The 27044-nt window shown below is 36.1% G+C and overlaps 2 protein-coding genes across 3 annotated transcripts; one reads left to right on the top strand and one right to left on the bottom strand.

Moving 5' to 3' along the window:
* Positions 1-146: 146 nt before the first annotated feature.
* aida (axin interactor, dorsalization associated) lies at positions 147-12268 on the bottom strand. The gene is made up of 10 exons (XM_020929337.2): positions 11950-12268; positions 11234-11300; positions 11067-11120; positions 10292-10349; positions 10156-10219; positions 9002-9102; positions 7838-7960; positions 6369-6491; positions 6082-6199; positions 147-4376 (listed from the first exon to the last, which is right to left on the bottom strand). Exons 1-10 carry the CDS (start codon positions 12054-12056, stop codon positions 4277-4279), a joined length of 915 nt encoding a protein of 304 aa, XP_020784996.2. The 5' UTR covers positions 12057-12268; the 3' UTR covers positions 147-4276.
* Positions 12269-12798: 530 nt separating this feature from the next.
* Positions 12799-24569, top strand: rnf8 (ring finger protein 8, E3 ubiquitin protein ligase). Of its 2 annotated transcripts, none has more exons than XM_055149808.1 (9): positions 12799-13012; positions 14026-14154; positions 15602-16014; positions 16850-17057; positions 18007-18069; positions 18141-18230; positions 18306-18413; positions 20468-20672; positions 24163-24569. In XM_055149808.1, exons 1-9 carry the CDS (start codon positions 12899-12901, stop codon positions 24378-24380), a joined length of 1548 nt encoding a protein of 515 aa, XP_055005783.1. In that variant the 5' UTR covers positions 12799-12898; the 3' UTR covers positions 24381-24569. The 2 variants fall into 2 exon arrangements, with proteins under 2 accessions (XP_055005783.1, XP_055005784.1); XM_055149809.1 differs by having other exon boundaries at positions 20468-20679; positions 24163-24347.
* The last annotated feature ends 2475 nt before the right edge of the window (positions 24570-27044 follow it).

Below are 27044 nucleotides of genomic sequence, written 5' to 3'. Positions count from 1 at the left end.
GATTATGGGACAATAACTTTCTTTTTAATTAGATGCAATATACAAAAAACCTGGGTATAGTGCAGTTTTTACCAAATAATTTTAAATATTTTGCCAATTTAATCAGGCTTAGTCGTGCTTAACCAGACCATAAAAGATTTCAAAACTGACATTTGACATTTTTATTAGAAATTAATAGCATTGCAAATGTTATGAAATACAATTACTTCAGCCATTCAACAAAACGTGGTCTCCCTCCGTAGTGCTTCACAGATTACAATAATGTTTAATCATCCGTTTATGTATCTTACAGTTCATTTACAGTCAGAGTTGGGACAAAAACACAACGTAAATAATATTAAAATCAGGAGCATGAAAGAAGTCAACATGCAGTCACAAATAAAAGCCCTTCGTGTAGGGTCACATTTGGATTTCAAAATAAAGGTACAAGATTTTTGAAGGTCCTATATCACGCAAAATTGACTCTTGTGAGCTTTAAAACATGTTATAATGCTGTTACCTCGTCAAAAACAGACCTGGAGTTGTGTTTTATTATTAGTCTGTCATCTCAAAACGCTCTGCTCCACCTTGTGATGTCACAAAGCAGTAGTTTTCACAACTCCTTTTTGATTTATTTTGGGCAAGTAAGAAATGTACATTCTTTTACAACAAAACATACAACATTAATGAAATCATAGCAGAAATAACAACAAAAACATGAAATTAAATTAAAAACTGGCCCAAAAAGGAGTGGGAAGGAGAAAACTTATATTTAATCCCACCCTCTCTTTTTCTTTTTCTTTTTTTTTACCTTTAGCTCAGTAGAGATTGGCAATTCCAGGTCTGAAATCATCCAAATTATTGTAGTGAAGGTGTTTAGAGTTTAAAAACACTGTGAATGAAACAAAACACAACTCCAGGTCTGTTTGTGATGAAAAAAAAAACATTATAACCATAAAGCAGCGTAATATGGGGCCTTTAAGTAACTGCACACGTTGATAAAAAATAAACTCTGATTATGCTGTGATGGATGCAATAAATCCCAAATGGAGTTTTGATTGCGGTTGACTTTTGTGAGTTAAAATAATCACACGTTCTTTAGTATACATTATCAAAGTAAGTTTATTTATTATATATAGTGTTTTGGGTGAACTGAAATTGCTTGGTCATGAATGGTAAGCCTACTGTAGTGATTTTAACAGATGATTTAACATTTAAAACAGTAAAATATGTAACTATTAGGGATGTAACAATATCCAAATCTCTCGGTTTGATATCACGATATGCATCTCACGGTACGATATTTATTGCGATATTTTGGCTGATATAATTGTAGATACACTTTTTTGCGTTTAGAATACCTTGACAAGATTTTGGTGTGAATTATTTCCGTCATAATCCCAAGAATTCAAGTAAAAAACATTTCTGAAATGAATCATGGGATATGTAGTTCCCGATGTTTATAAGCTGTTGCTACTATAAAACCATGCATTTAAGCAAAGGAACTTGTAATTCGATGTTATTGTGAGACTTTTGACGATACGATGTCACAATATTTTGGTTATTGTTACATCCCTAATTCAAATCCAAAGTAATGCCAAATGTATGATCCCTACATTTGTCCGTTTTCATGTTGGCATCTTCACTTTTATTTAAAATTTGCTCAGTAATTTAGCGTTAAAACGACGGCGGTATGGGGAAAGCGGACAACAGAAGCACCATAAGTAGTAGTTTGGTCTCTTTATCCCTTTTCAGAGGCTTTTGCAGTGGTACATTCCAATCTTATACATTATTTTCTGTCATAAAATGTAAACCAGGTCAATAGTGTGTCCTCATTTCACACAATGTGCACAGAATGTTTTGATTATGAGTTTGTCGGCCTCTGTTGGTGGCAGTGAGAAGTGAACTGTGAACAAAATTCCTCTCTGAACCTGGACTGATATTAAAGGAACGATAGGCAGCCTGTGCTCTTACAGTAAAAAAAACTAAACTTCTACGATCACAACTAAACCTGTGTTGACTGATTCAGGATTAGCTGCAAGTAGTGTAGGTTTAGGAAGTGACCATCCTGCTCAGAGACATTTTAGGTCCAAACCAACTGGATTTCAGCGTTGAGAGACTCATGTGAGGCTCATTCCGTTTTCTGATTGGATAAACGTCTTACGCTTATGGCACAAACCAGGAAGACGTTTGGAAACATGCGATGACAACATGCTGATACGATACATATCTCAATACATAGGCCTCAATACAATACGTTTTTCCATATAGGGCACTTTCGATTCAATTCAATACGATATATTCCAAATCAATTTGGTTCAGTCAAAAACAAAGGCTAAAATCGTTGCTGTGATATTAAAAGTCTTAATTAAACCACTAAGTTTGTACAAAGTGAATATAAAAAATGTCAATTTTACTCAAAACAGTAAGTATGTCTAATGTACTGCATAAACCACTTTCCTTTCTCCAAACATGAAACACAACTGTAGCTCTTTCACAAAATAATTTAGTAAAATATACCGATATATCGATGCAGTAGCCCGAGCTATCGATACAGTATCATGAAATTAAATAACGCGATATATCAACATTTTAATATTTTTGCACACTCCTAATTACAACCATACCCCGGTTTTCATCATTTCCTCACTGACGCACAACTCCGAGCGCACTGGGTACATGCAATTAGAAGAGACGAAGACGACAGATTCATGATGATTCCAAACGGGTTCATTTTTGGAGACCCGCACCCGTCCACGCAGTTCAGCACCAACCCATGATTATATCAAAGTTAAACCCGCAGCTGCCCGCACCCGTTAACATTCCACCTGTTACCCGGCCGTGACCGAGATAAATCGCACACAAATTAAAATCACTCTAACTGAAGCATCCATCAGAATAAAAATTGAAAATTTACGACTTGAAATGAAGCGGATACGCTTTCTTCAGTACGAATACAAATTCACAGACGTGACTCGACTGTCATCACTTCACAGGCTGTAGCAGAAGAAACACTTTTGCGCCGCACATGCCACAGACTGAACCAGGTCTGAACCAGGTCTGAACCAGGTCTAAACCAGGTCTAAACCAGGTCTAAACCAGGACTGATTCCAGGACTGAACCAGGACTGATTCCAGGACTGATTCCAGGACTGATTCCAGGACTGATTCCAGGACTGAACCAGGACTGAACCAGGACTAAACCAGGACTAAACCAGGACTAAACCAGGACTAAACCAGGACTTATTGTCGGGATGGGCTCTGAGGTGCACTGATGCAGACCGTCGGGTGACCGCAGATGAAAGGATGAGCGCAGAGATCCGACAGCCCAATCACACTTTGTGGACGCCATGCTCCTTGGGCTCTGGGTTCTCCCTCTCAAGTCCAAGTCCTAGTGTAGCCCTGGTTTAGTCCTGATGTAGTTCTGACCCACCCGTGTGTAATCACTACCCCCCGTAAAACTCCAGAATGTTAAAACTCGGTGCAGGACTCTGCTCCAAACAGCACATACATATTCAGTCTTCATTTTACCTCTGATCACATTTCCTTCAGTGGATTTTATCAGTCGGTCGGCGAGCCCAGAGTCGGGAACTACTGTACACCGAAAGTCGTCATCGCATGTTTCCAAACATCTTCCTGGTTTGTGACGCAAGTGTGAATAGTGCATATTATAACAAAAACAAATTGTCCATCATGTCCAAAATTTGTGTAATTAAGAATAAGTCATTATAATAGTAAAAGCTCCATTTGATTTGAACATTTCTACGTCGTATCTGGGAACACAGATCGGTCATGTTAATTGATTTTTAAAAACAAAATATTACATACAGTTCCTTAAACACTTAAAAAATCTGCCACTTTGTATTTTTATGCCACTTATGATTTAAATACCAGATTTAAACCACTGTCATAAAAGGGCTTAACTTGTCTTTTTTTTTTGTTAGTTATTATTTCTTTAGAATATATTGTATAGTTAATGCTTAAATTCTGTCCCTACATGACCCGGCTACTCCAAGTGTTCGAACGTTAATGATTAATCCAGCTAAACTCCAACAAAACACAGATTAAGCAAAAAACGTGACTCAAAAGCACCTCTAATGTTTCATCAGGTAGAGCTGAGGAAGACTGGTGAAGAAGCCAATACTTCAGATCCTTCTTGCAACAGAAGGGATGTACTACGACGCGATATGAACTAAATACAAAAGTGTTTGGCAGAGAACTTTGTGTTGGAGATATGATCTCTTTGTTAGAAGTGTCCTTTTGGTATTGCTGAGGTGTGGAGGTGATGGGAGTAGAACCTAGCTGTCCTTGTGCAGGGTCTGGTGCAGGTGCAGGTACAGGGGCTTCTTGGTTAACAGCTGCAGTTTCTTCCTCTTGAAGTCTGTGGGCTTCTTGTACCTACAACCAGAGGGGCAAAAAGTACTTAATTTTGTGACTTAAGTAAAAGTACAGATAGAAAAATAGCCGAAATATCGTGATATCGTATCGTCAAAAGTCTCACAATAATATAAAATTACAAGTTCCTTTGCTTAAATGCATTGTTTTATAGTAGCACCATCTTATAAACATTGGGAACTACATATCCCATGATTCATTTCAGTGCAAACAACATGAAGATATATGTTTTTTACTTGAATTCTTGGGATTATGACAGTAATAATTCATACCGTATTCTTGTCAGGGTATTTTAAAAGCAAAATAGCGTCCTATCTACAATTATATCAGTCTCTCCAAAATATTGCAATAAATATCGTACAGTGAGATGCATATCGTGATAATATTGTATTGAGAGATTTGGATATCGTTACATCCCTAAAAAACAGTCAAGTAAAAGTAAAAGTGTCACATGAAAAAAATCAACTTAAGTAAAAATATTAAAGTTCCCATTTGAAGACTGATTTTCATCAAGTCTCAAACTATGATAAAAAAAATACTTTTACTTTTCAGTCCTGTTCAAAAATGTAGTGGAGTAGAAAGTAAGGACACCTGTCCTCAAATGTACTGAAGTAAAAGTAAAAAATATTCACTTTAAAATGTAATTAAGTAAAGTACAGATACCTAAAAAGTACAGTACTTTACTACTTTTACTTTGTTACCTTCCACCACAGTGTACAACACAGTAACAGGTCGACAAGAAAAACTGGAAAATGTGGCATTTATAATGCTTCAGAAAAAAAAATAAATAATAATAATAATTAATTAAATATGAAAAATGTAATTTTAAAAATCTATAAATAAAAAATAAAAAATAAATAAATAAAAGCTATAGAAGGAAATATTCAAAAAAAAAATGCTAAAAGTTTTATGTTCATGAATCACCTACATAATTACACTACATCAAACTTCTAAAAGGTCTAAAGTGTAGGTTTATCCAATGTGGCCCTGTTGCATTGATTCAAATAATTACAGGTGGTACTTTTTACTACAAAATGAAGTAAACCATTGTATATATTGTGATACAAACCTAAAATTCTGGTGTAATCTCTATTAAAGTACCTATGACAGGTTAGACTACACATTTGACTAAAACACAGTTAAGATAATTAGATTTAAGATCTTTATATTATAAAAAAAACCAAACAAAAAAAAAAAAAAAAACATTTTTTAGGTTTCAAATTTTTTTTAGGTTTCAAATTTTACCTCATGGTTGGAAATTATGACATCACCTTAGGAAATTCAGTAATCATGCAATATTCTGGTCCAAAACTCCACTAATGTACACAGACATTATTATTTGACAAATAAAAATGTAAGAAAATGCTTTTATTTTGTTGAAATAATGTTTAAAGTGTAAATTGTGCCAAACTTTTGGACATAATTATTCCTACAAAAATGTCTCTACTTGTAATTGTAAAATACTTCTCAGCTTTTCTTTACAAATTGCTTCCCCAACAAATAACATCAAATTAGAGAATTGTCAAAACCCGTCACACGCACTTTAAAGACACAGTGGCTCCGTTATCCGTCTGAACGACTCACAGTGTTAACCTCCAGTTTGTGGCCGTTCGCTTGGAAAATGTTATGTCCTTGGAGAAAAATGTTTGGACCCTCCCTTCTTTATGCCGTCAATCTTTACAAAACAATACAAAATCCATGCACTTACAGTTCAATGACGATTGGACCTGGCTTGATCTCGTCCATTTCCATGAAGGCAAAACATTTTGTGCTGGTGAACCTCTTTTTAGGTTTGTAGTGCTTGAATTCAAAGAAGATAGCTGCACCTGGACAAAAATTCAATGAGAAATATTACCAAACACTTAGAAAAAAACAGAAATTGTACTGTAAATTGTAACGCACTAAAATGAAGCAATGAATAATATTATTTAGATTCTTGAATGTCACTTGTTTTCATCAGTAGTGCCACAGACTGATGTGTTGAGAGCGTTTTACCTTTAGGGAGTTTCTCCACGTGTCTCTGCACCTCCACGTCAATATTAAAGTGGATATAAGTGTCCTCTTTTCTGGAAGCGACCGGAGTGTCCTGCGCAGGGTTCACATCCACACCGTTCACATCTACAAGCACACAGAAACACAAATATGTATGCAGAAATATTCAAAAGGAAATGCCACAATTGTTGAGCCTGGTTATTTTTATATCTGGCAAGTAGGGGTGTGCAAAAATATTGAAATATGGATATATCGTATCGTTTAATGTGATGATACAGCAGCCCACGATATCAATACTGTATCAATATATCGCCAAAAGTATTTTTTGGTATATTTTAATACATTTTTTTGTTACAGTGCTACAGTTTTGTTGCTTGTTTAGAGGAAGGAAACTTGTTTTGATTGACTGTTTTGATGATTAAAATGTTTCACAAGTTGCACAAGTGTCACAGCCATGATTTAGCCATTATTTTTTATTGAACCGTATCAAAACAATTTGAAATATATCGTATTAAATCATATCGAATCATAAGCTCACTGTATCGTGATCTGTATCGTGGCCTACGTATTGAGGTACAAATCGTATTGGCAACTTCTGAATTATACCCAGCTCTAATGGTAAGTAGGGTTGTCAAAAGTATAGAAAATCAGATACTAATTGATACTAAAACTAGTATCGAAACTACATACTTATTTGAGCAGGTATCGATACTAAAAAAGTCACATTCACAGGACAGAAATTAACCTTTTCTGAATAGCTTTAAAATGATCTTGATGATGAATGATCTAACTACATGTATCTCTACTAGGGTTGTGCAAAAATATTTAAATATCAATATATTGTATCGTTTAATGTGATGATACAGTATCAATATCGTGGACTGCTGTATCGATATATCGGCAAGAGTATTTTTTTGGCATATGTTACTAAATTATTTTGTTACAGCGCTACAGTTTTGTTGCTTGTTTAGAGGAAGGAAACTTATTTTTGTGAGAAATTTGACATTTTCACAGTTCTGATGTTTGTGTTTCATATTAACTTTGCACAAGAAGTGGTTTAACAAAAACTTTTAGTATCACAGCCATGATTTAGCCATTATTTTTTATTGAATCGTATCAAATCGATTTGAAATATATCGTACTGAACCGAAAGCTCACTGTATCGAGGTATGTATCGTATCGTATGGTCCTGTTTACGTGTTTGATTTTCAACCAAAACGGTGAAAAACGCGAATAACCGAAAAAACTTTAAGTGTAATTTTTATGTGTGAGATACTTGTTTAAGAGCATAAATCAGTTCACCTGTTGTAGTTCCAGCTAAGTCAGTTCTTTACGGTCAGATTAGGTTAAAATAAAACGAAGATATAATCGTCTAATCAGTCTAATAAAACCTTAGACAAGGTAAAGTATTATAAAGGAAGCACAAAGTATAAATAACAGACTGTGACAGAGATGACGTCGCTCGGCTGTACCTTTGACGCTGATGGTTATGTACGGATCGATGCACTGGCCGGCGTCCTTCAAGCCGATCTTTTCGATCTTTATGGTGAGGAGGGTCATCCCAGGCTCCGATGGTAACCGTGGCAACAGAGTACCTGCAACGGCCAAAGATACACATAATGGTCTTATTTCGCTTCACAAGTACTATTAATAGACACAAGGATATTTTTAGAAAGTACTTCATATCTTTATACTTTATAATACAGCCTGTACTACACTGCATCATTATCTGTGCTGCTCCTCATGTTGGTCTAGACATCCAGATAATTAAACATATGGCAAGATAGAGTACTTTTCCACTAAAACACAGTTAAGATGATTAGATTTAAGATTTTACTAATAAATAAATAAATAAATAAATAAAATTCTCGTTTAGCTTTGTTCTTTGTTTGTTCTCTTTGGTTTTTTTTGTTAAAAATTTTACCTCTTGGTTGGAAATCATGATATCACCCCAGGAAATTCCATAATCATCCAATACACTGGTCCAAAACTCCACTTGTTGTTTTTTAGATTTTTTTTTTTTAAATGCACAGCAATAATGTTCAATTTTTAATGTATTCATAAGGTGGAGCTTTAATATAAGCCCCTTTTAGGTTTTTTGCCTTTTCCAACACCTACTTTTTTATTTAGTGTTTTTTTTTGTTTTGTTTGTTTTTTTAGTTATTATTATGTTATTTTATTGTTATACTTTTTTATATGATTTTTTTATACATGCAAAATACATTTATTTATTTATTTAAAATATTTATTTAAAAAAAGCTTCAATTCTGGATAAGTTTGTTATTTTATTTTAATTCCTGTCCAAATAATTTCCCTTGTGGATCAATAAAATTTGTCTAAGTCTAAGTCTGTTTGGACACGGGCAGTAGATATGACATACTGTACGCAGAGATGATTCCATAAGAGATGAGTCCATAATGTTAACACAACTTGCTTTGAACGTGCACAAAAGTTATGACTGGATTAATGAAAATACATTATTAGAAAAATGCCTTTCATGCACTCAAACTGCTGCTGGAGTTTTCCGTGTTGATAACTATGATAAATATTTAACAAAGATACAGAGTCATATCTAGAAAACATAAAAACCCGTCATATGTACTTTCATAAAACAGACATGGCGTGAGGTGGGTTACCAGGGGCGCGTGGAGAAAACGTGTCTGTGGAGCCATGTCCCGCTGCTGCGTCGTCCTCCTCCAGCTCCAAGTTTTCCTCTTCTCCAGGAGCCAAGATTTTACTGAAAACACAACACAGTTCAGCTTCACACTTTACACGCAACTACAATGTGAAAATATAAAGCAATAACACTCCTCATTACTGGTGGTGTGAGTGAGTATTTTTTGGTACGTTTTGTGACAGTTTTGTTGCTTACATATTCATGGTTTTAAAAATAGATGAATTTCATATTAACTTTGCACAAGTAGTGGTTTAACAAAGAAATATTGTTGCTAAAATGTATTTGCTTCTTAAAAAAACAGCAAAAACCTATATCACAGAGTATCACGTGCAATTAAGGGTGTGCAAAAATATCGAAATATCAATATATCGTATCATTTAATGTGATGATACAGTATCGATATGTCGTCAAGAGAATTTTTTGGTCTATTTTACTAAATTATTTTGTTTCAGTGCTACAGTTTTGTTGCTTGTTTAGTGAAAGGAAACTCGTTTATTCAGCACATTTGACATTTTCACTGTTTTGATGATTAAAATGTTCATGTTTCATATTAATTTTGCACAATTCGTGGTTTAACAAAGACGTTTAGTATCGCCGTTGTGATTTAGCCTTTATTTTTTATTGACCATATCGAATTTATTTGAAATATATCGTATCGAATCAAATTGAAAGCTCACTGTATTGACGTATCAATTGTATCGTGGCCTATGTATCGGCAACTTCTTGACGATACCCAGTCCTACATGCAATATATCGATTATCACATGTATCGCCATATTGTGATAATATCGTGAGCCATGTCTCGAGAATCGTATCGAATCATCAGGGACGATTCCCAGCCCTACTCAAAATAATCAAAAAACATGAACTTTTTACAACTTAAAATATTATTCATGTGATTTTTTTGTGTTTTGTGCCACTAAAATGTGAATTTCCTACATCTACATATCCCAAAAATCTGTGTAGTCACCAGAATTTTCACCAAAGCTAAAAAGAACCCAGTCATACTTAATCAGAATCAACATTTATGACATTGCTGTTTACTTTTTCTTTTAAAATGTTATATATATTTTTGGATTTTTCATGACTAAAGTTAATTAAAGGCATACTTACCGAGATGGCACAGGCTGCACGTCGAAGGGAAACTCTTTGTTGAAGGTTAAGATATTTGTAATAACTGAAAAAGAAACCACATTAATAAGAAAAACATTTATTTGTGTTTATTTACAGTTTAATTTTGCAAACGTACTATTTTCCAATTTCTTCAAATCCTCCAGTTTGAACTCCTCCTTCGTCTGCGTACTGCACTACAATAGAAGACAAAGTTTTTAGTTACAGTTTATAGTATTTACACAAGTTTCTGAAAAAAATGACACTAAGTTAAGCTATTTGTTTAACCAGGAAGGGGATTTTTATTTTATTCTTTCCTTTATTTTATTCTTTCCTTATAAACAAACATTAAGTAAATTCCCTTTATCCAGGAAGTTCCTCAAAGGTTAATATTTAGCAAAAGCTGAAACAAATCTTATCTGTTGTCAAACTTTTTTATCGGAATTGTCAACAGTTTACTGAGACCAGAAGTGTAATGAAATTTTGGTCATTTAAGCCACAACATAACTTAAATTTAAATCTAAACAAGCAAATTTAAAAGTGCAGTATGTAACTTTCTGAAGGTGGCATGTCAACTTCAGAAATATAAATTTAAAAACCAAACTTCGGAACATTCTCCATGGACATAGAGAAGTTTTATGCCATATTGTGAAACATTTCAGCCAAGGGAACTGCATTTCCATGGTAACGAACAGGAAGAGGTCAAGTAAGAGTCAGGTTTGTGGAGATGCAAGTCTGCTCACAGTAAAGACGCACGTTTTTCAGCGCAATGAAAACTACCAAATTGAAAAAAAACAACATGATTTTACTTTTGTCCATTTCTGTGTTGCAAAGTTACATACTGTGGCTTTAAAAAGTAGCAAAAGGATAACAAAATGAACAGTAAATGTCTGTATTTTCAGGCATACACCAACCTGTAAACTGGCACTTCTCATTTCCAGACATGTTGCAATTTTCCCCAAATTTTTCTACAAAAACAAAACAAAAACACCTTAATAATTTGATCATTTTATAATTGACAAATAGTTCGGCACACTGCACTGTTTATAAAGTTATTAATTCAGCTATTAAAAACTGTTACCTTCTGTTCTTCATTGAAATCTGTTGAATTAGTGGCTTGGACCTCTTTCTGCAGTTGTCTTGCCAAGCTAAAAAAAAAAAAAAAAAAGAAAAAAAAAAGATGACATTTTAAAAACAAGTCAAAAACTACAACAATGGTGTGTACTCCCCCTTGCGTCCAAACTTAAAATGACAATAGGTGCACATTTGGAGTCATAAACCTTATAAGAAACTATACATTAGACTAGACTAGAGTCCAGTTTGACACAATGGTGAGGACAGTGGTCTAGTATGAGAGCAGCATTCTTGGGCCAGCTGAAAAACCCACCCATAACATCAGGAGGGTGTGGCGGACTATTTCTCAATCCTCACAGGAATATTGGCCTTATTGAGCTCTGCATGACACACAGAACACACCACATAACTCCAGTGTCCACGTCCACGGAGGAGGTTTCCCGTGTCAGGCCCCGGAGCCGCTCAAACAAGAGCCCAAAGAGTGTGCACAGGGATGGGCTGCAGCGCTTGGTACACACGCTCCTCTATGCGGTCATTGCCACATCACGTCATGGATGCGCAGGCTTTATTTACTGACACACACTTGAGAAGCCAACTTGTTCTGTGGAAACATGCAGCTCATCTCTAAAACACTCTCACATGAGGGACAGAGCAGAAGAGAAGCGCTGCTCAGGGCGTAGCAGCCGTGCGTAAAGGACGGCACACATGTTGAACATCACTTACATTTGATACTCATCTATAGCCTCCACTAACTGTCCCCACGAGTCAAAGTCCGTGGCTTTTCGGAAACTGGCGTGCCATTTCTGGACAGTCTTGTTGACATCAGACATTTTGGCGGGCGGCGGGTGGCACGCGGGGCTCCGGGCGCTCTCAGGGCATCGCCACGTTTGTGGTCAGTCACAGCGGACTCCAGAGGCAGCGACGGCCGCAGCGGTGGCCAGGATCTCCCTCACACACACACTCACACACACAGCCCGGTGACACCCAAAGCCCCACTACAGCTCTGCACCGAAGGACGCATCCGCAAGAAGAGGAAGTCCCGCCCGGAGCCAGAGCATGAGCCAGAGGTGCGCACGGTTTAGTGCTCGGCCTCGCCCGGGAGCAGCGCTTTGGCACCGCGACGGGAGGAGGCGGGGGCTGGAGGAGAGCCTGGGAGATGGGAGAGCCAAATGAGGACCTCTGGAAGCAAGAGTTAGATTAGGAAAGGCTGTTTTAACATTATTATAAACCAAAAATTCTCCAATATTATTATAAAAATGTTAAAGCTTCCCCTATGCGTCCAATTTATCCTTTCTCTTTCTAGTCCCAGATATGAGCTATGCATTTATTTTTAACGGCCTGCTTATTTTTTTTATTTTATTCACTTATTTTTAGATTTAGGAAATATTTAATTTATTATGAATGCATTTGCTCATATATGTGAGTGCGTTTTTGTTTTTTTTTTTAATTACTGTATTATAATTATAAAGTATGTTGCTTAGTATATACATAAGCACATACACACAATAAAATAAATTAAAATAAAATTCGTACATTCGTTTAATTTGACTAAAACGGTGTCTTTTGGGACCGGAAGTGATCGTCCCAACACTTCCGGTTACAGTTTTTTCTTCAACAACAAAGCAAAAAGTTGATATTTTTTACGATGAAATCGCTGCAGATGTGAGTCAAAATGGAAAGTGCATGCACAGAAGCTGCAGGGTCCGAAGAGGAGGACACGGATGTCTTCTGTCTGATGAGAATGGGCAAAAATGCAGATTGGCTCCGACTGTTCGCAAACACAGAGGTGCAGTGAGCTAATGATGCTAAGTGGCTCTGTATTTCTACTCCTATGATGCAAACATATTATATTATTTATGACAAATTTTTCATTCTAGTCAATTAATATTTACTGTAATAGTAATTAGTAATACCAATGTTTTGTTGTCATGGATTACTAATTATTTACTAGTATCAGTTATTAGTAGTTACAGTATTATAAACTCCTTTCAATTTCAGGCCATTTTATGTTAAATTGCTTTTGCTCTGACCTTTCCAAACTAAAATGATAACCATTATTGAACCCTCAGTTGCATATACACTAGTTTGTTTGTTTTTTGCATGGTAACACCCAATAGTTTTACCCACAGGTGTCAGAATCAGTGTTAAGTATGTCTGGTAAGTATTTATACACTTTGGAACACGCATAAAAAGATTTTCTTATCCTTGCCGACATTTTTTCTGTTAAAATTAAGGTGTAGAAAGCTGCAGAAATACCCTGTCTTTTAATTGAAAACAATGTTGACCTCCCACATTTCAAATTTGATGAGAATATCTGTAAAAATGAGAATTTTAGACTACTTTTATTGTTAGTATATCCAGGCGTTTTTTCTTTATCCAAACGTATTCAAATGGAGACAAAAAATGCAATAACCTTTGAATGCTTCAGCCCACAAACATCAATGAGGGCTCTACTGAAAGCTTATATACTTAGAGGAATCTTTATCTATACACCAAGCTGCTCTATTCTTTATGAAAATATCAGATTAAAGGTGAACTGTGTAACTTTTCTGTGTCTGTGGAGATGCTTTTGCTTTCCTTGTTCCACATTAAAGCATTAAAATGAGCTCCTATCAGGGCAAGTTACAGGTCAGATCTGTGGAGATGTAGAGGTATTTTTATTAGCAACTGTAATTGAATAAATACAAGATAGAGAGTTTAATGCCGTATGGAACGTCCCAGGCAAAGCAATGACATCTTCACAGAGGTTGCAGACCAGAATATGTACAGTATAGCTTTAATCTGTTTTTGATCATGCAGGTCACCATTGGACGCGGGGCAGACGTTACGTACCAGCTTTTGTCTCCAAGCTGTCCTCTGATGATCTCTAGACTGCATTGTACTTTCAAACAGCGAGAAGATGGACAGTGGACAGTGACAGACAAAAAGGTGAACTTGTACTTGTTGCTTATAGACTTGATTTCACAATGATAATTAAAAACGCTCCTTATTTAGAACATCAACATTAAATCATACTTTCTTTTATATTACCATGTAGTTTTACTGTTTATCTGTGTACTCCTTCAGTTGTCCAGGTAGGTTCCTTCACAGTCCATGGGCGTGTACTAGTGTATGTGCTCTTATACTAATCAGGAAAGGTTCATTTCTGTCCTGGGAATGTGTTTTTTTAGCATTGATACCTGCTTAAATGAGTATCTAGTTTCAATACTAGTTTTAATATCTGATTTTCAATACTTTTGACATCCCCAGTATGAGTATAAATTAAAAATGTACACAAAAAGTACAACTCAAGGAGCTAGAGTATGGAACTGCTTAGTAGCTTATTTAAATTTGTAAACAAATAGCTGCAAATTTACTATTAGATTAAAATTATTGTATGTTTCTAACTACAATGCCTACTCCTAACTGATAATGTTGTATTTGTCTTATTTTTTTTATTTGATTATTTGATTTTTTTATTTGTTTATTTATCAGGGACAATGCACATAAAAACATTGACCTACACAAAGAGGTCATATGTTTGTGCTCGGTTATAACAAAATTGCTCATTTCCATCTTTAGTCCCTGGTAGGGGTGTACAGAAATATTGAAATATCGATATATCGTATCATTTAATGTGATGATACAGTATCGATATTGTATGCTGATGTATCGATATCGCCAAGAGTATTTTTTGGCATATTTTACTAAATTATTTTGTTACAGTGCTACAATTTTGTTGCTTGTTTAGTGGAAGGAAACTCGTTTATTTGACATTTTCACTGTTTTGATCATTAAAATGTTTGTGTTTCATATTAACTTTGAACAAGACGTGGTTTAACAAAGACGTTTAGTATTGCAGCCATGATTTAGCCTTTATTTTTTATTGACCATATTGAATCGATTTGAAATATATTGTATCGAATCAAAAGTATCAAGATATGTACCGTATCGTGGCCTATGTATCGAGGTATGTATCTTATGGGAAACTGCTTAATGATTCCCAGCCCTAGTCCCTGGACAGGTTTATTTACTTAGGTGCCAATAAAATAAAACAAAATATATATTAATGCAATCATTTATACAGTCAATCAATAAGTGAAACTAGTTCCATTCAGTGTCAGTCATTACATTTAGCCACTATTTACATATTTACAGTTCATATTGCTGCATTGATACAGGCAGGGCAGATTAATGTGTACAGGTTTGATTGGTTAAAATCCATAGTTTGGCCAGGCGTGTGTTTTGTCTGTTTTTCTGCATGTATTTTCTATGGACTGGAGATGTTAAAAACGAGCATAAACACTCAAAACAATGCATCTGACTTGCTCAATGTGATTGTGATGTCCTTAATAAAAGTACAAACTAACCCAAAACTACTGTGTGTTTTCCTCAGAGCCTGAATGGAGTGTGGGTGAACAATTGCCGAATAGCTGCTGAAAAGGCCCACCTGATCACGCCCGGAGACTCTATCCAGCTCGGCGTCGCTGTTAGCGGGAGCGCTGTAGAGTTTGACTACACTTTAGTTCATAGACCTCTAAAAGACATTAACTCTTTCCTGGCAAAACCACACAGGGATACAGGGACTAAACCTACTCACATATTTAAAAAGCCCAAGAGGAAAATGACAGAAGAGATGGAGCCTTCTACGTCTTCCAAGCCCAAATTGTATCGCTGTTCTGGGACAGATAAGTCTACAGCGCATTCCTGCCCGCTTCCTCCAACAGAACCGCAACAGCAGTGCCAAAACGCAAAAATCACTGATGTCAAAGCAGAGGAGTCACCAGGGGATATGGACAACTTACAAATGTAGGTTTTTACTCTGGGGTTCATAACTTAAAGGTGCAGTCTGTAATTTGTTTTTGACAGAGAGTCCCTCACTTTTTGCCTTTGTGGAAATGTTTTCGCTTTGCCTAGAATGTTCAACAGTATGGGAATAATATTATCTTCTTGCATTTTAGTTACACTTGTTTAAAAATACCTTGAAAAACATGCATTTTTATAGTGAGCGTGATCGCCTCTCCTCAGACTTAGGGATACACCAGTCCAGTATTGGTATTGGATATCGGCACAGTCATGAAATAAACGCTGGATTGGATATCAGCTTCCAAATATTGGTTCAGTTGGACATATAAATTATGTAATAAGACTATTTACTGGTCGTAGTTAGTCCAGAAAATCTCATAATGTTTAACTTTTTTTAAGCAAATTACTTCTGTAGTTACTTGAGGGATAATTGACAGCTCCATAACACATTTGGATCAGTTTGGTCTTATTTTAGTTTAGTTTAAAGGAAATAATTGCTGTTTTTAGTCACTGGTATCAGTTAATATCAGGTATTTGCAGATAATTAAAGCTATACTGTCAAAATCTGTATCAGCACTGGTGGACCCCCAATCTGAAAAGGAATATAATGTAGCTTTAACTATCTTTTTCTTGTTTTTAAATTCTAAAATACTTTGCTGCACCATTTATTGATTGTCTTTATAAAGTATAAGACATGCATTTTAATAATTATATGTAAATAAATGTATAACAATCTAACATGCAACTTTTATGAATACACAATTATAAATTTCACTCACTATTTTAGAACGAATCTTAAGTTTCAAGTATGTTAATGACCACTATTTTGTCCTTACAGGTACAGCCAGAACATCCTGATGCTGAGGGAGCAGGTGGACAGCACGGAGAGGCAGGTGGCGTCACTGGAGGGTCAGCCCAGACAGAGCGCCTCCTTCAGGGAGGAGCAGGTCCGAGAGCTGCAGAGTCAACTGGAGACACTCCGAGCCAAAATGGACAAGATGAAAACTCTTGAGAAATCTTTTAATGAAGCTAAAAGGCAGTTGGAGGTAAGACAAGTGTATAATTCAAAGCATGTAAAGGGCCTGTACCAGATCTGAGCTGTGAGCTAATGTGTCTTGCACCAGCATAGATATAGTGTATAAGAAGCTCTTGAGGTCAGAATAACTCTGCTGTGTACTGGTAGCATCTAATTATAACACATTTTATGATCTGAGAATCTGGAAGTGCGTAGTTAGCTTTACCGGGACTGCGAGACTTGTGAAAAGTACTTTCAGACTTATTGCATTGAATAAATAAGACTCTCAGAAAGCACAAGATCAGTGTGCAAAATAGGGGAGGTGCGGGGGATTCGACCCCTCCCCCCGATTAACCCATCACACCCCCTAAAATTTTGAGGGGGCTCAAATATTGTTAAAAAAATTGTCCAGACGCCATCCCATATGGACCTGGACAGGGTCAGCCCGATGTTCCTGATGTTCCTAAAATTGCGAAAAATATCTATGCTCCCCTTTAACACCACTGGCCGTTCTCATCTCAAGTTGTCACCATGAAGTCATAAAACAGCAGCATGTAGAACTAACATCACTCCCCACACCTAACACCTAACATCACTCCCTGCTCCAACTCATGTGAGCACTGCCTGAATCAGAGCTGCTCCCGCTGGGTCAGGACTCTGGTTTGGATCTAGTCCAACTGTAGTATTTCTCACACGAGGCCTAATGCAGTTCATTTTATAAGTTGAATCAATTAAATAGGGCCTATTCAGTTTAGGCTGTCTGTGGAATCCACCGTGTGTCTTTTTCTTTTTTCACATTTGAGTCTGTATCGCTCAACAATTCGCAGATGGGGACCACCCAAATATTGACGGGTATTTCGCACACTGCAAAAGATAATAACTTTGGACCACTGCAAACAATTTTTAACGAACTAGTTTTGATTTGGATGTGTTGGTTGAAAAAGTATATATACGGTAATTCATTAACTCTTTACTTTAAGGACCAAAAAACGCAGCAACAAGAAGAACATCTGAAAAAGCAGCTAGAAGACGCATTACAGGAGGTAAGTGTGAACATTGTGGTAAACATTTGGTAAAAGTACAAACAATATATGGATTTCTGTTTGTTTTTTAGCAAAAGAAAGTGATAGATGAACTTGCCATGTCCCGGCAAGGCTTTGAGGAGATGCTTCTTGCCAAAAATAAAGAACTGGAACTGACAAAGGTTTGATGTTTCATTTCAGGAAAAAAAATATGTAAATTGAATAAAAAATAGAGTCATAACGTTGTTGTTTAACAGGAGGAGAAGGAGAAGGAGCGGGCTCAAAAGGAGGAGGTGGTGACTCAGGTGACAGAGGTCCTGGAAAATGAGCTACAGTGTATTATCTGCTCAGAGCTCTTCATAGAGGTAAGATGTTCTTCATGGAGCCTCAGAAAATTTACAGCTGATGTGAAAAGCAGATAAATACATGGGTCTTTTGAAGTGGGCTTAACCAGATAAACCTATGACTGTGTTCCTGGAATCCGTGTATCATTCGTTCATTCGTTTTTTTAAATAAAACCAAAAATAAGAAAATGAAAAAACAGCATTTATTTCATTTTCTCCTCACTGAGACTGGGACTGAGATCAGGGCTGAGACCAGTTTAGTCCTGATTTAGTCCTGTTTTAGTCCTAGTTCAGTCCTCGTTTAGTTCTGGTTCAGTCCTGGTTTAGTCCTGTTTTATTCCTAGTGTAGTCCTGGTTCAAGTCCTGGTTCAGTCCTGATTTAGACCTCGTTTAGTCCTGGTGTAATCCTGTTTTAGTTCTGTTTTAGTTCTGTTTTAGTCCTGGTTTAGTCCTGGTTCAGTCCTGTTTTAGTCCTGGTTTAGACCTGGTTCAGTCCTGGCTCAATCCTGTTTCAATCCCGTTTCAGTCCTGGTTCAGTCCTGTTTTAGTCCTGGTTCAGTCCTGGTTTAGATCTGGTTCAGTCCTGATTCAGTCCTGGTTCAGACAGGTTGTAGTCCTGGTTTAATCTTCATTTTAGTTCTGATTTAGTCCTGGTTTTCGATCAAATTGTTAAAAAATGGGGACATCTGGGACATTTCTTGTATAAAACTGGGACAAATCTCTGGTTTTGGATAAATCTGCTGGGACAGGGGACACAGGACTCAAAACTGGGACTGTCCCGGGTAAAAAGGGACGTCTGGTTACCCTTACGGGGGGAGTTCGCGTTCGCCTCCTCCAAACATTACACGCGATGATAAACAAGGTCTGCTTTGGCAACTGACAACCACTCGACTTCAAACGGCAGAGGCTTTTTTACTAAATATTTTGACGCAGTGTTTAGCGACAAAATTACTATTAGCACCAAAAGAATCGTGAGCCACCACAGTTTGTTAATAAAATTTTTGTTTTATTTAATCAAACACCACAAATCCTTCTTAAATTTGTGAACTTTAGAAAATAATGCCCTAAGTTCGACATTCAGTCTTTGATGACAAACATGGCAAGGGCCCATTTTATGCGATTTTCTGATGTTGTTTCCTCATCAAAAACAAATCTGGAGTTGTGTTTTGTTTCATTCACACATGTTTAACACACAAATCCTGAATATTTAGGTTCTTTGAAAACACTCTGTTCCACCTTGTGATGTCATGTGGTAATACAGGAAGTGCTCCATTGTGTTTTTAAACTCCATTCACCTTCACTAGAATCACTTGGATGAGTTCAGCCCTGGAATTGACGATCTCTACTGAACTAAAGGTAAAAGGAGCTGTTAACTTGAAAGTACTACCTTATGACATCACAAGGGGGAAGCATTTTGAGCTTTGGAGATGTAGACAGTAGGGATGTAACGATATCCAAATCTCGCAGTACGATATTTTCACGATATACATCTCACGGTACTATATTTATTGCGATATTTTGTGGAGATTAACAAGACTTAAACCAAAGAACTAAGACTTAAAAGTGCTCAGAACGGTAATTTCTTCTTGGATTTTGCACCAAAACGGAGCAAAGGATCATGGTTGATGTAGTTCCTTTTGTTTTTTAACTACTGCTGCACCAGAGCAAAGAATTTATGCAAAGGAACTTGTGATTCGATATATTGTGATGGCCCATGATATTATTGAGAGACTTTTGACGATACGATATCACAATATTTTGGTTATTGTAGACAGACTAATGAACCAGAATTACTCAAACAAGTGTGAATGAAACAAAACACAACTCCAGGGTTGTTTTATAGGAGTGGCTTAAAGCTCACAAGAGATTATTGTGTACCTATTGTGTATTGTGTACCTTTAACAATTTGTTTTTACGGTCTGAAAATGAACATGTTTTTTTATTTTGCCGTCTTATTAAAATGTTTAAAATGGTTCTATCGATACCAGGCTGTGTGTGCGACTATTTGAATCCTGTCATAATTGGACAGACACTGTATTGTGATATAACACCTAACCCCTTTGTCTCGTGCTCAGGCGGTGATCCTAAACTGCGCTCACGGTTTCTGCTGCCACTGCATCCAACAGTGGCGCAAGAAGAAAGACGAGTGTCCCATCTGCAGACAGGCCATCCAGTCCCAGACGCGCTGCCTGGCCCTGGACAACTGCATCGACCGCATGGTGGAGAACCTGAGCCTGGAGATGAAGACCAGGAGACAAGAGCTGGTCAATGAGAGGAAAGGTGAGAGGTGCGTGTGTCGTTAATATTTCAATTATGAATTTAAAGTGAGAATATCATGGAAATCCAAGTTCAGTTTGAGTTTAGTTCAGACATTCAGACTTGTGTAGTTTTAAACCCACATGTACAAAATAAAGGGGCAAGGCAAGTTTATTTGTATAGCACAATTCGTACACAAAGTAATTCAAAGTGCATTACAGAATAAGAAATACATTAAAATCACAATACAGACAAATCAAAACATAAAGAATCAGCATTAGGGGTGTGCAAAAATATCAAATCATAGATATATCATAATGTTTAATGTGGTCATACAGTATTGATATCGTGGGCTGCTGTATCGATATATCACCAAGAGTATTTTTTTGGTTTATTTTACAAAATTATTTTGTTACAGTGCTACAGCTTTGTTGCTTGTTTAGGGGAAGGAAACTCGTTTATGCGACACATTTGACATTTTCACAGTTCTGATGTTTGTGTTTCATATTAACTTTGCACAAGAAGTGGTAAACAAAAACTTTCAGTATCACAGTCATGATTTAACCTTTATATTTTATTGAACCATATCTAATCGATTTGAAAATATCGAATCGAAAATGCACTGTATCGAGATATTTATCGTATCATGGCCTGTGTATTGAGATATGTATTGTATCGACAACTTCTTAATGATAAAAAGAGACAATAGTGCTCAGTAAAACGGTAAAAACAACCACATAAACATACACAATCACATGTTTTCTATTTGAGAGAAAGCTGTAAGGCTGTGCAAGTAATTGAATTTTGATCACAATTTCGATTTGTATGTCAAATGATCTCCAAACTCATATAATCGAGTTGAAATGATTTAAAACTTAACAAAGTTTATTTTGGGATACTTTTTTACATAAATAAGTGTATTTATGTTATTTTTTAAACATATAGATTGTAGAACAGCTGGATATATAGTTTATTTTAGATACATTTATGTTTTTCTATGCCTTATTTCATGTTCAAAGCATATTTTATTTATTTTATGTTTTATACTTCACAAAACTGCTCTAAGGTTCATATTTGTAGCCTACATTTATTTTCAATTTAAAAGTTTAGCGTAAATTATCAATAACAAAGTGTTTTGGGGTTTTTTTTGAGAGAGAAATGCTGAATAAATGCATCGTGTAACTAAGAAATTAATTCTTGAATAATCGTGATTTCAATATTGACGAAAATAATCGTGATAATGTTTTTTCTATAATTGAGCAGCCCTAACTCTATGTATAGTTTTGATGAGGAAACATTATAAAATAGATCTGAAAATAGCGTAAAATGAGCCCTTTAATGTTATACTGCTGTACTCGCTTCACTCAGGCCTTTGCTGACGTGGTATGAGCACCCTGGACTGTAAGGCATTAAGGCAGCTCTCCATTTATCTGAAGTGAACGATTTATGCCATGTCATGCTCTGGTCCGCAGCATTAATATCTGTGTGACAGCAGAGGGTGCTCCCGGCTCTGTGTAACGCCCCATTCGTCAAACCAAACGACTGCTCGGCCTGACCGTTCAGACAGGACTCACACTAATGACCAGAGCAGCCTTTACTGTCCGTCCTCCTGTCCACTCTGCTGCTGCTGCAAGGTTATTCTGCCACTGTTAAGACTTCTGGAAAAGGCATTAATGACCTGCTCCAACTGGATCTTAATGTTTTGTTTTGTTTTTTCTCTAGGAGGATAATAAGTGTTAAAGTGCCCATATTACACAGTTTTACCTAGAGTTGTGTTTTGTTTCATTCACACATGTTTAATAAGCGAATATCCGAATAACTGAAATATCGTCAAAAGTCTCACAATAATATCGTTGGCTGTCACAATATATATCGAATCGGAAGTTCCTTTGCTTAAATGCATTGTTTTAGTAGCAACAGCTTATAAACATCGGAAACTACATATCCCATGATTAATTTCAGTGCAAACAACATGAAGAAATGTGTTTTTTTACTTCTTGGGATTATGACAGAAATAATTCACACCAAAATCTTATCAAGGTATTTTAAAAGCAAAAAAGTGTCCTATCTACAATTATATCAGCCTCTGCAAAATATCGCAATAAATATCGTATCGTGAGATTTGGATATCGTTACATCCCTAATGTTTAACGTACAAATTCTGTTCTTCGCTCAGACAGAAAACACTCTGTTCCACCTTGTGATGTCATGTGATAATACAGGAAGTGCTCCACGGTGTTTTAAAGTCCATACACCTTCACTGGAATCATTTGGATAATTTCAGCCCAGGAATTTCCAGTCTCTCCTGAACTAAAGGTAAAATGTAGATGTCAGCTTGAAAACTACTGCTTCATGACATCACAAGGTGGAACAGAGCATTTTGAGCTTTGGAGATGTAGACAGACTAATAATAAAGGATTTCTCGAACGTCTGTGAATGAAACAAACACAACTAGAAACAACATTCTAACAAAAATATTGAAAATTGATATATCGTATTGCTTAATGTGATGATACAGTATCGATATCATGGGCTACTGTATCGATATATCACCAAGAGTATTTTTTGGTATATTTTAGTAAATTATTTTGTTACAGCGCTACAGTTTTTTTTGCTTGTTTAGTGGAGGAAAACTTATTTATGTGACAGATTTGACATTTTCACTGAGTAAAATGTTTTTGTTTTATATTCACTTTGCACAAGAAGTGGTTTAACAAAGACTTTTAGTATCACAGCCATGATTTAGCCTTTATTTTTATTGAACCGTATTGAATAAATCTGGAATGTATCGAATCGAAAGCCCACTGTATCGAGGTATTTATCGTATCGGCAACTTCTTAATGATACCCAGCCCTAATTCTAACATGGTTTAAGTCAATTTTGTGTAATATAGGACCTTTAAAGAGAAGAGAAAAGTTGTAGTTTTTGTTTTTCAAATAGAAGTAGAAACAGTATTTTGGTCCTTGAGTGAGACATTTGACCTGATTTGGTCTTGGAGTTAGTTGAGTTAGTTTACCACCGAATGTGAGTAGTGGGAGTGAATGATGCTCTGCAATAAGTTTTAGTATATCCATAATACATGAAAAATTAATTCTTGTTAGGCTATATATTTTTGACCACATGGTGGCAGCAAAACAACCAAATCGCAAACTGCTTTAAAACAGGACTATTTATTTATAACCCAGTGTTTCCCAAACTTTTTTCTGGGGACCCATATTTTAAAAGTCACAAACCTTCGCGACCCAAGTCAATAGACATTATTCATAAATCACAAAATAAAGGCGGATTTGACGATTATTGAACATTAATGAGGATATTTTATTGTTGACTGAGCGATCGTGTTTCTCTGAACTCAAGTTAGCATCTGTCTTCACCTTCACCAAGTTTAGTCAAGACAGAATTAGTTTTAGATCTGATTTAGGGTCATTATAATCCTTCCTTTTTATATTTTGATGACTATTTCCAGAGGTGGCATGGCGTGTTTCGTCTGAATGTACTTCCACTCTTCTTGCAGGAGTCGTAGTGCCCCCCGCAGAGGTGATGGTAATCCTAGATGAAGACAGCAGCGTGACCAGCGAAACGGGAGGCCAAGGTGAAGCGGAGGGCCCGGTACTCGTGGGCAGCAGTCGTAGCTCCTCTGTGCTGTCCGTGCACTCAGAATCCGACCTGGACAACAGCCAGGGGTCCGTGGTAGTGTTCTCAGATGATAGCTTTTTGGACGATCAGCCATGATTAAGGACTATAATAGTAGAGGTATTTCAATGGTTTACGCAAATGTGAAAGGGACTCTGTTTGGTCCCAGCTGGAGTCCATTATCCAGAAAAAGGGATTGTTGTGTTCATAATTTATCCGTTTTGCTAATATTGCGAATAAAGTTTTTTCATGTGCATTTTCATAACTTTTGCCTTTGTTATATCTTCTGCACTTAAATTAAACAAAACTGAAACAAGAAATTTTTTTTTATGTTTCTTTTCAGCTCTCAAAACGTATGATTTGGTTTTGTACAATGTTTTTTTTTTTTTCTTCATTGGCAAACAAAATTCACTTTTTACTTAGTTGTACTTTCATAATTTGATATCTATAGGTTTCAGAATTATTAACAACAACAAAAAAGACACCATCACTATCGCAAATGACAATTCAAACAAAATCTGAACGCCTCAAAATGTGTTCTAGGAATGTCGATGTTTGTAGTTTTTGTAGCTTTATGAAAAATTAGCTGTTCGTGCGTCAAATTGTTTCCTCTGATTAAGAAAATAATAATATAGCTCCATGTAATAATTTTTTACAGTATACTAATATCAATGGCACTAAAACTACTTCAAAATTAGACATAACCAAAAATTATGACATTTTACTTTATGTTTTGGACCCTAGCTGTGTACCTTTGTCTCTTGCCCCCCTTCCTCCACCTGTTCTCCTCTTCACCAAACATGGGTCCATCTGGGTTCTTTCAAACCCCAAATGTTCACAGCATGAAGCTCATGGCTGCATCAGCTCCACCCTTCCGTAAACATCAACAGAGACAATACAAAACCCAAAGTAGGTTGATTTGGTTGATTTTGGGGATGGTAATATCTAAAATGTACAAAATATTTTATTATGATTGACTAGTGCAGCAGATTCTACAATTTGGTTTGTTAATGAGGCATTTGTGGTAATGAACTATACTCAACTTTTACTTATATTTTGTATTTGAGTAATGATTTATAACAATACTGTTAGTCTTGAGTAAGTAAAATGTGGTTACATTTACAAGTGACAAAAGCTTTACGGTGACAATATTAAATGACCTTAACATATGTGTGTCTTGTACTACTCTACTTACAGCAGAAGTGGGACCAAGTCATTGTTTTGCAAATCTCCAGTAAGTCTCAAGTCTTTGGTCTCAAGTCCAAATCAAGTCTCGAGTCACTAGCTCATAAGTCCAAGTCAAGTCCAAGTCATTTGCTTATTTTGTCATGTAGTCTGCAGTGAAATGGAAGGATAATGTTCTTTGTAGTTCCCTCTGTTTTACTGTATTGTACTTTATATTACTGTAGTACATTTGAGGATACCACATCACAGTACTTCAGTAACATCCAAAGTAACAAATAAAGAAGTGGGAGGGACATGTTCCAGTTTGTTCCTGTAAAATTAAGCACCGCATTTATGAACTGTAAAGAGAAAAGTATTTTCTAAAAATGTATTTTATAGGAGAAACATCAAGTCTTCTCAAGTCACATGGCTCAAGTGTGAGTCAAGTCCCAAGTCACTGACCTTCAAGTCCAAGTCGAGCCCCAAGTTATATCAAGTCAAGTCTAAAGTCCTAAAAATAGTGACTCAAGTCTGACTCGAGTCCAAGTCACAACTTGCAAATCCCCACCTCTGACTTTCAGTAATGTTTTTAGTTTATCTTTGTTTCTTGTCTATTCTTGACTATACCAGCTTATGGCTATTATAGGGTGAACAGATTTTCAAAATAAAAAACTGGGACATCCCTCGTTTGGTTTGGGCTGGTAATGATAAAACTGTGAAACAAGTGCGTAATTAAGAAAAACTGTTATGCATTCAGCACTAATGTGAGACAGTATAGTCACATTTTCTTTGTGTTTTGGTCATTTTTAAGCAGCTTTTCTGTATTTTACCCAAACAAATGACAAATAAGCCTCTTTTTTACATTTTCTTTCAGGACATGTCTTGTATAAAACCGGGACAAATCACTGGTTTTGGATGAATCTGCTGGGACAGGGGACACAGGGTTCAAAACTGGGACTGTCCCGGGTAAATAGAGACATCTGGTCCCTCTATTAGCCTTATACGCATCGTTTTAGATTTAAACTTTAGTTGATGTTTCTAGGGAAGGTTTAGCAATTTATATTCATTTTTTATTAAAATTTTAACATTTAATTTTAATATTTGTTTCATTTTCACTTGACGACAGCGCTTGAGTTTCCTACGCAGAAGCGCTCCGTGAAGTGTACGTGTACGGTTACCATGGCGACAGTGGCGTGGCTTGATTAAACGTGGTAAAAGTTTCGTGTATTTTGAGCCAAGTAAAACGGTAAGAAAATCATAATAAATATTTAGTACACGCTATTTATTCTCTTCGTTTGAATTCCCACAGCTATTCAGAAAAATTACCTTGCACAATGTTTTGTTTTGTGTTGTTACGTTAGCATTAGCAACAACGAAAATATTAACATGATAAAAAGCTAAATAGCTAAACTTGCAAATATATTTTAGTTTGAGAGGGATTTTTTTAAAAGTTAATTAGTGGCAACAAATAACATTATGCATACAACCATCTCACAGTTTTAATGCACAACCCAGACTATGAAAAAAAAAACACATTTGACTGTCACATATAGAAACTATTCATTCATTCATGTTTATGTCACTATTTATGCAGCTAAA

Source organism: Boleophthalmus pectinirostris, unplaced genomic scaffold, assembly GCF_026225935.1.
Source record: "Boleophthalmus pectinirostris isolate CB_2022bp ecotype Guang Dong unplaced genomic scaffold, ASM2622593v1 HiC_scaffold_13, whole genome shotgun sequence".
Classification (NCBI taxonomy): Eukaryota; Metazoa; Chordata; class Actinopteri; order Gobiiformes; family Gobiidae; genus Boleophthalmus; species Boleophthalmus pectinirostris.
This window is presented reverse-complemented; position numbering and strand designations above follow the sequence as displayed.